At 54.9% G+C, this 12,988-nt stretch overlaps 1 protein-coding gene across 5 annotated transcripts; it reads left to right on the top strand.

Annotated features, from left to right (window-relative positions):
• The first annotated feature begins 2,498 nt into the window (after window positions 1–2,498).
• CDK16 (cyclin dependent kinase 16) lies at window positions 2,499–12,988 on the top strand. 5 transcript variants are annotated; one of them, XM_046672804.1, is made up of 17 exons: window positions 2,857–3,239; window positions 6,422–6,563; window positions 7,672–7,879; window positions 8,496–8,629; window positions 8,731–8,856; window positions 8,950–9,006; window positions 9,112–9,226; window positions 9,913–10,007; window positions 10,106–10,168; window positions 10,420–10,543; window positions 10,741–10,861; window positions 10,970–11,067; window positions 11,152–11,257; window positions 11,318–11,381; window positions 11,538–11,628; window positions 12,554–12,631; window positions 12,718–12,988. In XM_046672804.1, the coding sequence occupies exons 3-17, from the start codon at window positions 7,678–7,680 to the stop codon at window positions 12,753–12,755; spliced, it is 1,512 nt and encodes a 503-aa protein (XP_046528760.1). In that variant the 5' UTR covers window positions 2,857–3,239; window positions 6,422–6,563; window positions 7,672–7,677; the 3' UTR covers window positions 12,756–12,988. The 5 variants fall into 5 exon arrangements, with proteins under 5 accessions (XP_046528757.1, XP_046528762.1, XP_046528759.1 ...); XM_046672805.1 differs by having other exon boundaries at window positions 6,422–6,592; XM_046672801.1 differs by lacking the exons at window positions 2,857–3,239; window positions 6,422–6,563 and adding an exon at window positions 2,499–2,798.

The following is a 12,988-nucleotide window of genomic DNA, read 5'->3' as shown; positions in this document are numbered from 1 at the left end:
TCTCAGGCCTGGTCTGCCTGTCCTGAGGCCTCCTACCTTTAAAGAGCCAGCTGTGGGGGCTGTGGTTGGTGATTGGTTAGAGCAGGCAGTAGCAGGAGGCTCAGCACAGGCCCCACCAGGACTGCAGATGCTCTGTCCTTGGTCTTGGCTGAGCACTCCAGACACTTGAAAGCACCAGTCTGACTGGCCACCTGGTGCCTGAGAATGCCACTCATACCTCTCCCTGCCTCAGCCAGACTCCAGCTTCTCTCTCCTGCTTAGAAACAGACGCCTCGTTCCTTCACTCCAACCTGGGTATTGGGAACAGCACAGCCTGTCCCTGAACCTGGCCTGACACCCATCACCGCCTTTCCCCGCATCTGCTGCCTCCTGGGCCAGCACCAGACCCCAGGCACAGTGTTTGCTCTTGCCCACCTCCCTCTCATGACTTTTTTTCTTGGCCTACTCTGTCTGGGTGACCTCATCGTATCCTTTTGGTTCCCCAGCAGGACATTGGGACTGAAGTGCTTTACCTCTGGCATCTATTTGGTGGTGATGCCAGCTGTCTGGATCAAGTGGAATGGTTTTCCCACCACAGGCACTTTTTCCATTATTGCTGTTCTAGAGTACTCCAAGTGCTCCCACTTCTGGCCACTGTTTCCACCGTTAACAGCATCTGAGGCTTGCACACTATGTTCCTCTGCCCCTTTCTCCAGTGTCCCAGCTCCCTCATGGGTACTCTAGACACCTTGTTCACTGTGTCTTCCCCATTACAGCTCCTGATTCTCCAGACACTTCTGTCCCTTTCTTCACTACCACAGTTTCCGGATCCCCTTGCCACCTTATTCGCACCTGACATCCTTCATCAAGAATCCAAGAAACCTGGTTGCATCTTAGTTCCCTCACACACGCTGCCTTACTTTCTGTCATACTTGTCTACCATTGTAACACCAGCAAGATAGGAGACCAGGGCTCAGGGGGCAGGGGGCTGAGCCCCCTGCATCAGCATGCATAAAGGACAGGGGGGGACAAGGTTGTCTTCTCTTGTCTGCCTGGAGCTATTTGCCATCAGGCATTCAACAGTCGTTGAGTGCTTAGTGCCAGGCACTATTCTAGGCATTGGAGACAGCGATGGATAAAAAAGATACCTGTCATTTTGGGGGGCGGGGGCTTATGTTCTGCTAAGGTGAGACCCAGGATAGACAGTAAACACAATAAATTCTGTTAGAAGTTGATCAGTGCTATTTGAAAGGTCTGTGGAACCACATCTGGGGATCTGGAATGATAGGGGTGCAGGTAGGCATTTTAAAATAGAGTAGTCAGGGAAGGCTTCACGAAGAAGGTGACCTTGAAGCAAAGACTTGGAAGAAGTGAGGGGATGACGCATGTGGATATCAGGGGTAAGAGCATTCCAGGCAAAGGGAACAGCAAGTGCAAACTCCCTGAGGTTGGACTATGCCTGCTTTATTCAGGAATAGCTAGGAGACTAGTATGACTGGAGCAGAGTGAGAAGAAGAAGGGTAGGAGATGAGATCAGAGAAATGATGGACCTGATTGTCTAGCCTGCAGTGGACTTTTGTCTTTGTCAAATATTTCTCTTCCCATCATCCTCCGGTAAATCCACGCTAGTATGAATCTTACTGAAAACTCTGACCGGTGTGACCAAGGCTGCTATAAAGGTAAGCCCAGAAGAGGCGAGGAAGCTGGCTTTAGACTGGGGTGCAGCGTAAAGATGCCCCAGAAGGCTGCCGCCATTTGAGCTGGGCTTGATGTAGTTTTCCAGGCAGAGAGGGGTGAGGGATTAGGTCTGCCTGGCAGTGTTGACACATAACAGGCACCCAATAAGTAAAATAGAAAACCGCAGGGCCGGGGGAGCCACGGGCGGGGCTCTGGCAGGCAAGAAGAGGTAGCCGAGAGGCTGCAGGAAAACCCAATTCAGGGTGCTTACGCAAACGCTCGCGTGAGGCAGAGACCCCGTTCAACCCAAAGTCCCAAGCATGCGCAGTAATGCACTCGCCCCTTTAAAGCTCCACCTTTCCTCTCTTCTCAGCCTAGGCTCCGCCCCGCGAACTCGCTGGGGGAGGTGGGCGGGGTTAAAGGCGGGACGAAACGTGATTGAACGTTCTTTTGACCAATCATGTTGCGGGATAGTCAGCCTATAGTGAGAGAGGAGCCCAGAACAAAAAGAAGGGCCCGCCTCCTCCCAACGAGGAAAACCCGGCAGGGGGGGGGGGGGGGGGGGGGGGCAGTGAAATCACGCCTCTTCGGCCCAGCCACGCCCTTCATTCTTGCTCTGCCTCACCCAGGGAACAAATCCGATTGGCTGGGCGACAACCTCAAAGGGCGGAGCCGCACACGTTCACAGCGGGAACCAGCTAGCGGTTGGGGGCGGGAGGCAGCTGGGCGGGGTTAGATTCTGTCCTATCTGAGGTGGTAAAGGCCAATGATTCTCTGGGCCACCTCTCCTAGAAAAGTCATCTTCTCGCGAACCTTTAAAATCCCTGCCTCCCGAGGCACCTCAAGAGACTGAGACTGCCTGCCTCATCTGTGTTTTCCTCCTTGCAAAAGTCCCGTTTGCCACCATGGGGATGTACCAAGTGAGACCGAGTAGGGGGAGCAAGTGGTGACTGGCACGCCGGTTACTGGCTGTTGCCCACTTCGGCGCTAGCAAACTTCTAGCAAGATCGAAACTGAGTACTAAATAACCTCTACAATTCCCCCTGGCGCCGTTCCAGGGCCAGCGCCACATTCCCGGGTGTGCGCGCAATGGCCGCGCCCCCTCCCGCTGCGGACGGGTCTTTTGGTACATGCAGTCCGAGGTGAGTCCCCTCCTTCCCACTTCACCCTGTCCAGCGCGTGCGTGCGCATGCGCGGAGCGCGACGCGCGCGGCGGTTGGGCTGTTGGCTGGTCGGCCCTGGGATCCGCCGCGTCTCCGCGAGCAGTCGGCTCTGAGCCGCGAGCCGCCGTGAGCTCTCGCATTCGAGCCGGCGCCAGCGAGCCCGGGGGCATCGCCCGCAGCGGCCAAGCTCATGGCCGGCTGAGCGGGACGCCGCCTCCGCCTCAGCCACCGCCGCCGCCGCCGCCTCCTCCTCCTCAGCCGGCGGCGGCCCGGGCCCAGCAGCCATGGCCGAAGACTACTGGGACGGGCGCCTGCGGCGAACAGGAGGAGAAGGAGGTCGCGCGGCCTCAACCCAGGCCGCCGCCCCAGGCGCCGCCGCGCCGGCCCCGCGGCGCTGAGGTTGCTCGCGCGCCCCCGCCGGTGAGCGCGTCCCCGAGACGTGGGGTGGGGGCTGCCCTTCCTCCTACAGAACCAGCCCAGACCCCGGGCGGTGCCCAGGGGTCTGGGCTGCACCGCTGGCATGTGCCCCCTCCCCCAGCGAATTTCCCAGAATGCACTGGGCCGGGGGGGGTCATTCGGGGCCTCCCTGACCTTGGCCCCGCCCTGGGCCCGGTCCGGGAGCTAGGGATGGGAAGTACTGTGGGAGCTAATGGGGAGCAGGGTGATCGAAGGACCAGAGGGAGTGGAAATGGGTGGCACAGTGGTAAAAGATTCGAGGTTTGCTAATGGTGGCTTGAGCTCTGGAGGAGTCGGAGCATGTGGTAATAAGTCTTACCGCTGTGTAAGGTTTCAGGCCCAGTGTGTGCTAAGGGGGGTGGTGGGGGCAGTGCACGGCGTTGGAGGGACCCGAGGGAGAGGATGTCAGAGGAGTGCTAAGATATGCAAATAGGGTTATAGCTCTAGAGAGGCCCTGTGTGTGTGAATGGGGGATAAGTGGTAGAGGTACCAGAAGGTGTGCTAATAGGATCAGGGCTCTGAGGCCCCGTGTGTGGTAATGAGAGTCAGGATGGTGTTAATACTGTGTGTTTGTCCATGAGGGACTGCAGTGTGTGAGGGTCCAGAGTGTGTTCGTGAAGGGTGGGATAGTGGAAGAACTGGAGTGTTGAGAATGTGCTAATGGGGGTCATAGCTGTAGAGGGTAGGTGCATTTGGTAATAAAGGTCTGGGTAGCATGAGGCCCAGTATATGCTAATGAGGACAGTGGTGGAAGACCTGAGCCTGTGCTGCTGGGTATCAGAGTTGTGGATATATTGGGGGCTGGGGTGGTGGGAGGGAAGTGTCTTAGCACTGGAAGAGATTCAGTGTATTAAGGATCATGATGGTATGAGATCAGTGAGTGTGTATGTGTCCCCATGAGGACAGAGGATGTGAGATTCTGGAATGCACTAAGAAGGGGCAGGATGATATATGAAGTTCTAGTGACTGCTAATGTGGGATTGGAGCCATAGAGGCGCTTAAATGTATGCCAGTGGGAGGAGAGTCAGAGCACTTTGAGGTCTGGAATATGCTAATGAGCGTCAGAACATTGTGAAGATGGTGTGTGCTTGTGTCCATGGGGGACTGGGGTGTGTTGAGGTTCCAGGGAGTGCTAATGGAGGGTAGAGCTGTGGAGGGAATCTAGTGTGCAATAAGGAGGGTCAGGACTGGGAAGAGATCCAAGTGTGAACCTTCGGGGGTTATAGCTGTGGAGGAGTTGAAGCAAAGAGAAATGAAAGACAGGGATGTATGAAGGTCTAGGTGTGCTAAGGTGGATTAGAGACATGGAGGGCTGAAGTGTGTACTAACAGGGGTCCCGGCTGAATGAAGACCTGTGTGCGCTAACGAGGGTCAGGCCATCATAGAACAGTGTGTTTATGTGTCCCCGGGAAATAGGGCTGAGTAAGGGTTCAGAGTGTGCACTGTGTGAGGCCCAGCATGTGATAATAGGGATCAGGGTGAAGTGAAGGTCCAGCTGTGCTGATGGGAGGTGGTGTTGAGGAAGGCGGGAATAGGATAGTGGGGGGACCAGAATACATGTCATAGCTGTGGAGGGGTCTGAGTGTAGGCAAAAAACAGGTCAGGGATCTTCAAGGTTCACTTTGTGTTAATGGCATTCAGGGTAGTGTGAACGTCCAGTGACTGCTAATGTAGGTCAGTTGTAGAGGGTCCCAAGTGCATGTTAATAGGGGTCAGAATCCTGTAGGAGGAACAGTGTGTTGATGGGGGTGAGTGCTGTGGAGAAGCTAACAGGCAGCTGGGCCTGGGAGGTGTCCAGGAAGAGTGGTAAGAGTTAACTTAGAGGAGCGAGTGTATGCTACCGCAGTTCAGTGCTCTGCTGGGCTTTGCGTGCTGATGGGGGTTAGAGATAAATAGGGAAATTGCAGGTGTTGATAGGAGTTCAAACGCAGAGAGGCCTTCTTGAGGGCCCAGTGTGTACTGAAAGAAGCAGGACACTGTGATATCTAGTGTGTGCTTTATGGGGTCAGGATGGTGTGTTCCTTTGGGAGTTAGTAGAGTGTGATGACTGTGTCCTCAGTGGTCAGTGTGAGGTGGTGAGTGTCCTTGGGTTTGAGAGTATTCTGAGGGGTTATGTGTCCTCGGGGGTCAGGAAGGATGTGTGCCCTTTTTTGAGTGGAGTTGTATATCCAGTCTCTTGCTCCCTCTTTCACTATTCTGAAATCTAAAAAGGTCGGAAAACTGAAATGATATTTAAAAGTTTTACTGCCTATTAATGTTCAAGTGTCTCTGTTCACAGGGGCCACCCAGGGTCCCCCTGGGGGTGGTGAATGATACAGATTTTGTACTCCATCTTCCTAAAAGCCCCAAAAAACTGAACTCTGGAACATGTCCAGCCCTTGGGGTTTCCAGTTAGAGGTCGTGGACCTATGGCTCCTTATGACACCCTCCTCATCCTCCAGCCAGCCCTACTTACAGTGTCCCCCACCCCGATCCCCCATTCCCTGCCACAACAGGCAAAGCAACTGGGCATCCGTGCCATATGGACACAAGACAGTCTTTGGGGGCTGGCCATGTTTCACCTTCCTCAGCCTCAGGTCCAGTGTCCAGCCTCCTGGGTCAGGATTTTGTTGTTGTTGTCACCCTGGGTTCTCTAGATGGACCTCATCCTCTTTACTGAGGTCCTGCTAGGCTGTCCCCCTACTCCTCCTGGGGGTGGTAAGGTCAGGCAGGGAGTGTGGGGACGTCTAGGGTAAGCACCTGATTTCAAGGTAACAGATGAGCCACTTCTCTCCTCGAATCCAGCCCCAGCCTCATCCTCGACCTCCTATCTAGCTCCACTTCCCTTGGGCCCAGGGCCATCTTAGGCCCTGCTGTGAGTCCAGATGGTTCCTGGGCCAGGTCTTTCCCCCTCCTTGCTGGCCCAGAGCCCAGGAGGAAGCAGAAGAAGGCCGGCCTAAGCCTTTTGGTGGCCCCGTTCCCTCTAGCAGCCCCATCTAGGTCATCTTCCTGCTGATGCCAGTGTCCCTGGGCTACCTTGTCTGGGGTTGTTCATGAGTAGCAGGGACTCACCCTGCTCACCCTGGTAGAAGTTAGTCCTAGGCCCTCAGCCCCCTGATTCATTAATTTCTGCCATAAGCACTTTTTGAGCATCTACTCTGTGTCAGTCACTGTTCCAGGTCCTCAGGATATAGCCGTGACCTAAACAGAAATCTACCTTGGCGGAGCTGATCATCTAGTTATGGCGGTGAAGAGACAGACAGTAAAGAATAAAGAAACCAATAAGTAGACGGTGTCATTTCTGAGGAGGTGATGAGAGCTGGGGTATAATTGGCAAGGTCAGGGAGCTCAAGATTGTTGAGATTTTAAATAGGGTTATTTGTGGAGGGTTGTCCATAGAAAAGGTGATCTTTGAGCAGTGGGCTGAAGGGGGTGAGGGACTAAGCTATTTTGAAACCTGGGGGAAGGGTATTCCAAGAACCCAGAACAGCCAGTGCAAAGGCCCTGAGGTGGGACTGCTGGGTGTGGTTGCAGAACAGCAACTAGCAATGATTGAAGGGGAGGTGAGGCCAGAGGGGTGATAGGGGTGAATAGGGTAAGACCTTGTGGGCCGCATTGAGGACTGGGACATTTATTTGGGGTGATAAGGGAGATGTGCATTCTCAAGTAGAGGAGAAATGTGACCTGGCTTGTAAAAATCTGGGTGGGACCCTATGGGTCCCCACCTGACTGAACCTTTCCAGCAGCCTTCAGGACAGCTGGTGTGCACTGAGATCCCCCCACAACCCCACCCAGTGGTTGGGCCTGGGCAAGACCCCCCTCTCCCTGCACCCCTCACCTGGGTAGACCAGTGGAGTAGTCCACTAGTCACCGTGACGATGGTTACTGGGAGAGGGGGGAGAGTCCTTGTGGCTGCAGGGAGCCTTCTGCCTTGGCAGTTGGGTGTGATGTGGGGCTGGTGCCAGCGGAACATGCCATTCTGTGGGCATGCCCAGGGCCATGTCAGTGGTCCCGCGGTCCTGGGCGAGCCCCTCGCCCCACCTATGGCTGGATCCATCACTGCCGCTGCACCCAAGAATGCCTGCTGTGGAGCCCTCTGCTCCCACAGTGAGGCTGCCCCTATAGAGGCCAACACTCCACCAGTTGGGCCCTTGACATCAGCCAGCCACCCAAGCCTCAGTACCCAGGTGGGCTACTTAGGAGCAGGGTCCCCAAGGGCTGGCCATAGGACAAGTGTCCTCATCCATGCCAGGTTTCCAGGAATCCTGAGTGGTTCCAGGGCTCCACAGTGGTTGGGTGGGCACTGACACAAGTTCATGTAAATGCCCCTTACTAAGTTGTCATGAGTTTTAGGGGGCCTGTGGTGGTCAGGCAAATGCTAACATGGGACCCATTCCCATCCATACTCCCTGCTCAGGTCGCCATGGATCGGATGAAGAAGATCAAACGGCAGCTGTCAATGACACTCCGAGGGGGCCGAGGTGTAGATAAGACCAATGGTGCCCCTGAACAGATAGGCCTGGATGAGAGTGGTGGTGGTGGCGGCAGTGACCTTGGAGAGGCCCCCACACGTGTCGCTCCTGGGGAACCTCGCTCTGGACGGGGCCCACTCAGCTCTGCACCTGGTGGGTCCACTGACCCCTCCCACCCCCAGACTGGTCTCCAGAAGATGCCTTCCCAGCTCAGTTCCTCTTAGACTTGTGTTATTTTCATCTTCATTTCTCCATTCTCTCCCCCTTCCTTGCTATCCTCTCTCAATACCGTCTCTCTATCTGTCCATCTGTGCCCCTTTCCTTGGCTTTGTGCCCAGGCCTCAGGAGGAGGAAGGGGGCCTTGCCTGCCACAGCAGCCCCAAGCCTCCCTTTGCCCTTCTCCTGTGCTCTGCGATGGCCCTCTCAGGTCTCCTGGCGCCTGCCTGCCCTAGGTCTGCCTTCCCAGGGCCTTTGGCTACCTCTACTGCTGCCTGGCCCCTCGCTCTAGGTCAGCCACAGTCTCAGCTCACCCCTGGAACAGGCTGCTCCACTAGGTGACTTTTGCGCCCCCCCGCTCCCCCCCCATTCAACCTGTCCTGACCTGTCTGAACCTCCCTGGGCCTTGCCACCCTCTCCCTGAGGGACTCCAGGCTGCTCCAGGGGCTGTGTGCACACGTGTGTGTGATGAGGGAATGCATTACATGGGGGAGGGGGTGTCCTGGAGCTCCTGACCCTGCCTGGCCTGCCCTCCCCTTGTCCCCACTACCAGAGATTGTACACGAGGACTTGAAGATGGGGTCTGACGGGGAAAGTGACCAGGCTTCAGCCACGTCCTCGGATGAGGTGCAGTCGCCAGTGAGGGTGCGCATGCGCAACCATCCCCCACGCAAGATCTCCACTGAGGTGCTTAACCCCCTGTCTGGATGGTGGCGGGGCTGGAAAAGAGGGTTGGACCTGGCAAGGCGGAGCTCATGGTCCTGTTTCTCTCCCATCTTGCCTGCTAGGACATCAACAAGCGCCTATCACTACCAGCCGACATCCGGCTGCCCGAGGGCTACCTTGAGAAGCTAACCCTCAATAGCCCCATCTTCGACAAGCCCCTCAGCCGCCGCCTCCGCCGTGTCAGCCTGGTTAGCATTTGCTATTCCTGTCCTCTACTCTTCCCCGCGCCCCCCCCAGTCCCCTCCCCTGAGCCTGCTTCAACCGGCCTCCTTTACCCACAGTCTGAGATTGGCTTTGGGAAACTGGAGACCTACATCAAGCTGGACAAGCTGGGCGAGGTGAGGGACAGCTACGAGACCCATGGTGGGGACGGGGGTCAGGGGGAACTCCCTAGAACTCAGGAGCCTCAAGCTCCTCTCCTGTTCCTCTTCCTCACACCCCAGGGTACCTATGCCACCGTCTACAAAGGCAAAAGCAAGCTCACAGACAACCTTGTGGCACTCAAAGAGATCAGACTGGAACACGAAGAGGGGGCACCCTGCACCGCCATCCGGGAAGGTACAGACATCCGGGAAGATCTGTCCCAAGCTTCACAGGCTCTCCCCATGGCACACACACATAGACACCCCATAGTGGGAACTGAGACGGAGGGTTCTGAGACTTCCCTCTTGACACTGAGCTTCATGAAAGTGCCCATCACTCACGTATCTAGGTAATAATCAGAGAAACCAGGAATCCGTTCCTGTTTGGAGAAGAGGCAGATGAACTGGAAAGTGGGGTGCTTGCCTTGGTTCTGAGAGCACCCCTGAAAGTGCTCACCAGTTTATGTGACACGACCATTTCTAGGTAGAATATCACATGGGATGAATTTGAATTGCATGGAAATTGAGTGTGCAAACTCAGTTTCACACGAAGCTGCAGGCTTGTGTACTGAGGGTTGGAGCAAGGCCTTTTTCCAGAAACCAAAAACAAGTTGTGACAATCTAGTGTCACATAAACCTGGGGCTGCAGTCCCAGGTTCTTGCTCTGTACTCTTCTCTGAGCCTTACTTGTCACATCTGGAACATGGGGACGCACCTTCCTGGCATCAAGTGGGTTAGAGCCGGTGGCTGTGAGCCACCACCCCAAACTGCACTGGGAACAAAGGAAACCCTGGGCTCATCCCTGTCTGGTCCTCGTCCGCACCTCTATCCTGAAGGTGGGGCCTTGACTCTTCCCCTGTCCCACCCCCATACTTCCTGCAGTGTCCCTACTCAAGGACCTCAAACATGCCAACATCGTCACGCTACACGACATTATCCACACGGAGAAGTCCCTCACCCTTGTCTTTGAGTACCTGGTAAGGTTGAGTGGCAGTGGGTCCTGGTGGGAGGTGAGGGGATGGCCAGGAACCGTAGGATGTGACCCTCTTTTCTCTACCTGCTCTTCTTTCCTTAGGACAAGGACCTGAAGCAGTACCTGGATGACTGTGGGAACGTCATCAACATGCACAACGTGAAAGTGGGTGTGGGGCAGGAAGCAGGGGCACAAGGGGGCCCCCACTCACCCACTCCACCCCACACATCTCCCAGAAACAGACTTTTCCCGTTTCGCTCTTTTGCTGGGAGCCCTTGGAGGGCATTGGGACCCTGCCCTCTTTTGTGAGACAAGGCTCTGGGCTCAGTGTCTATGTTTGGGAGGGGGAGCAGTGCCTGCTGGGGCTCAGGCTGCTGGATACTCTTTGACCTCTGCCTGCATTCCTGGGTCCCCAGCTGTTCCTGTTCCAGCTGCTCCGTGGCCTGGCCTACTGCCACCGGCAGAAGGTGCTACACCGAGACCTCAAGCCCCAGAACCTGCTCATCAATGAGAGAGGAGAGCTCAAGTTGGCTGACTTTGGTACCCCTGGTCTCCTTCTTCCTAGTGATCCCCCAGCCTTATTTTCCCACCCTCCTCCTTCCCCATGACCAGCTAGTCTCAGTCCCCTTCAGCCTCTCCAAGGCTTTGCTTAGGACACCTTCAGTCCCAACTGCACTCTTCCCCCAGACTGCCCAGGACTTCCTCAATTCCAGCTGCCCCTTCTCTCCACCTACCAGGCCTGGCCCGGGCCAAGTCAATTCCAACAAAGACCTACTCCAACGAGGTGGTGACACTGTGGTACCGGCCCCCTGACATCCTGCTTGGGTCCACAGACTACTCCACCCAGATTGACATGTGGTAAGGACAGGTGGAAGTGTGGCAGGGGCCATGCGGTAAAGGGGGTGGCTCAGTCACAGCAGCCAACCAGCCAACTGCCTCCCTCTTCACTGTGCCCTCCCTGCCCAGGGGTGTGGGCTGCATCTTCTATGAGATGGCCACGGGCCGGCCCCTCTTCCCGGGCTCCACAGTTGAGGAACAGCTGCACTTCATCTTCCGCATCTTGGGTGAGGAAGCACGAGCTTTAGGAGCTGTGGGGACATTCAGGGAGGTCCTGTGAGATGCTTAGGGTAACTTCTCTTCCCTACCAGGAACCCCAACTGAGGAGACATGGCCAGGCATCCTGTCCAACGAAGAGTTCAAGACATACAACTACCCCAAGTACCGAGCCGAGGCCCTTTTGAGCCATGCACCCCGGTGAGGCTGGTGGGTAGGTGGGTGTTAGGGGCCAGAGAGCCCAAACTCAGTTTAAAGCAGGTCCCTTTGTTCTTGCGGTAGACTTGACAGCGATGGGGCTGACCTCCTCACCAAGTTGCTGCAGGTGAGGCCACCTTCCTGGGCCAGCCTTGGGGGCTGGGGGATTCCAGGTGTAGGGAAACGGGGAGTTCCAGGGGTAGGGTCTGGAGTCGGGAGGATGAGAGGCCTGCTCATTGGAGGTGTCAGTATTCCACACCCCCCACCCAAACCCCCCACTCAGTTTGAAGGTCGCAATCGGATCTCCGCAGAGGACGCCATGAAACATCCATTCTTCCTCAGTCTAGGGGAGCGGATCCACAAACTTCCTGACAGTGAGTGGAACTGGGAATGACTGTGGGGAACAGGACAGCTGCAGACAGCTTGGGCAGGTTGTGTAGGTCTCTGGCTACGCCACCTCTAAGACAGTAAACCCTTGTTCACACATGTGATGTGTTGTGTTCATTGCAAAAAAGTTATTTAGTTTTCAGTTCCTTTTACTTTTCATAGAAATTTTCAAACACATAAAAATAGATGCAACATCAGTTTACCTTTTTTTGAAGTAAACATTTCCTTGTAAAATGCATACTGAGAAATGCACAGATCATAAGTATACAGCACAATGAATTTTCACAAACTAAACACAGCCATGTAACAGCATCCAGGTCAAGAACCAGGACAGGAGAAGCTCCCTCAAAGTGCCCTGTTATTTCCTTCACTTACTCCTGGCCCCTCCCCAAGGGTCACTGCTAGTTGGACTTCTCACTGCATAGATATTCCAACAGGTCATCAACTTGTGGCCAATCTGGTTTTATCTGAATTCTCTCTGATTATTTTGAATAAAATCCCAGACATATCATTCATCTATAAATAATTTCAGCATGTGTCTCTAAAATATTTTTTTAACATAACAATATTACTATCACACTTAAAAAAATTGGCCCACTTCTCATATCTCCCCACTGGATTAATCTAAATCAAATCCCAGATACCATCCATCACCTAGACTTAACAGGTGATAATTGCAGTACCGTCATCACACTTGACAAAATTAATAATGATTTCTTAGTGTCACATAATAGTCCATATTCCACTTTTCCTAGTGTAGCTGGTTTGTATGTGGGATTATTTAACAGATGAAAGTCAAGCCTCTCAAAAGAAAAGGCAAATTTTTCTAATTCCCCCAATGGGGCCATATGGGAGGTGGTCCTACATGGCCCCATGGGTCATTCCCCACTTCTGTCTCTCCTCCACCCACAGCTACTTCCATATTTGCACTAAAGGAGATCCAGCTACAAAAGGAGGCCAACCTTCGGTCTTCGTCAATGCCTGACTCAGGTAGGTGTGGCCCTCACCCTCTTCCCTGCCCTTTCCACCTACCTGCTTGCCCACCAACAGCCATCCGCTCTGCTCTCCCCCCGCAGGCAGGCCAGCTTTCCGTGTGGTGGACACCGAGTTCTAAGCTGAGTTCTAAGCCACAGACCGAGGCCCCAGCAGGCAGCAGCTGGAGGGATGCCACACCCCTCACAGGGCAGCCCCCAACTGCATCCTCCCTGCTTGCTGCCTGCCTACCTGCCTGACTCATGCTCGCCTGCCCACATGTCCCCTGCTGCCTGTCTGAACACCCGACCATTGGCCTGTCAACCCATCCATTGACCTGTCTGCTGGGTGCTAACAAAGCTCTCATCGCTCCTT

This window comes from Equus quagga, chromosome 10, assembly GCF_021613505.1.
Source record: "Equus quagga isolate Etosha38 chromosome 10, UCLA_HA_Equagga_1.0, whole genome shotgun sequence".
Taxonomy (NCBI): domain Eukaryota; kingdom Metazoa; phylum Chordata; class Mammalia; order Perissodactyla; family Equidae; genus Equus; species Equus quagga.
The sequence above is the reverse complement of the archived record's forward strand: the minus strand, read 5'-3'. Positions and strand labels throughout refer to the sequence as shown.

What these genes read in the sequence shown, in the direction of transcription:
- CDK16 (XM_046672801.1), top strand. An exon ending in AGCTGGACAAGCTGGGCGAG is followed by an intron (nt 9,007 to 9,111) that starts GTGAGGGACAGC and finishes CTCACACCCCAG; the next exon opens with GGTACCTATGCCACCGTCTA. An exon ending in CCCTTGTCTTTGAGTACCTG is followed by an intron (nt 10,008 to 10,105) that starts GTAAGGTTGAGT and finishes TTCTTTCCTTAG; the next exon opens with GACAAGGACCTGAAGCAGTA.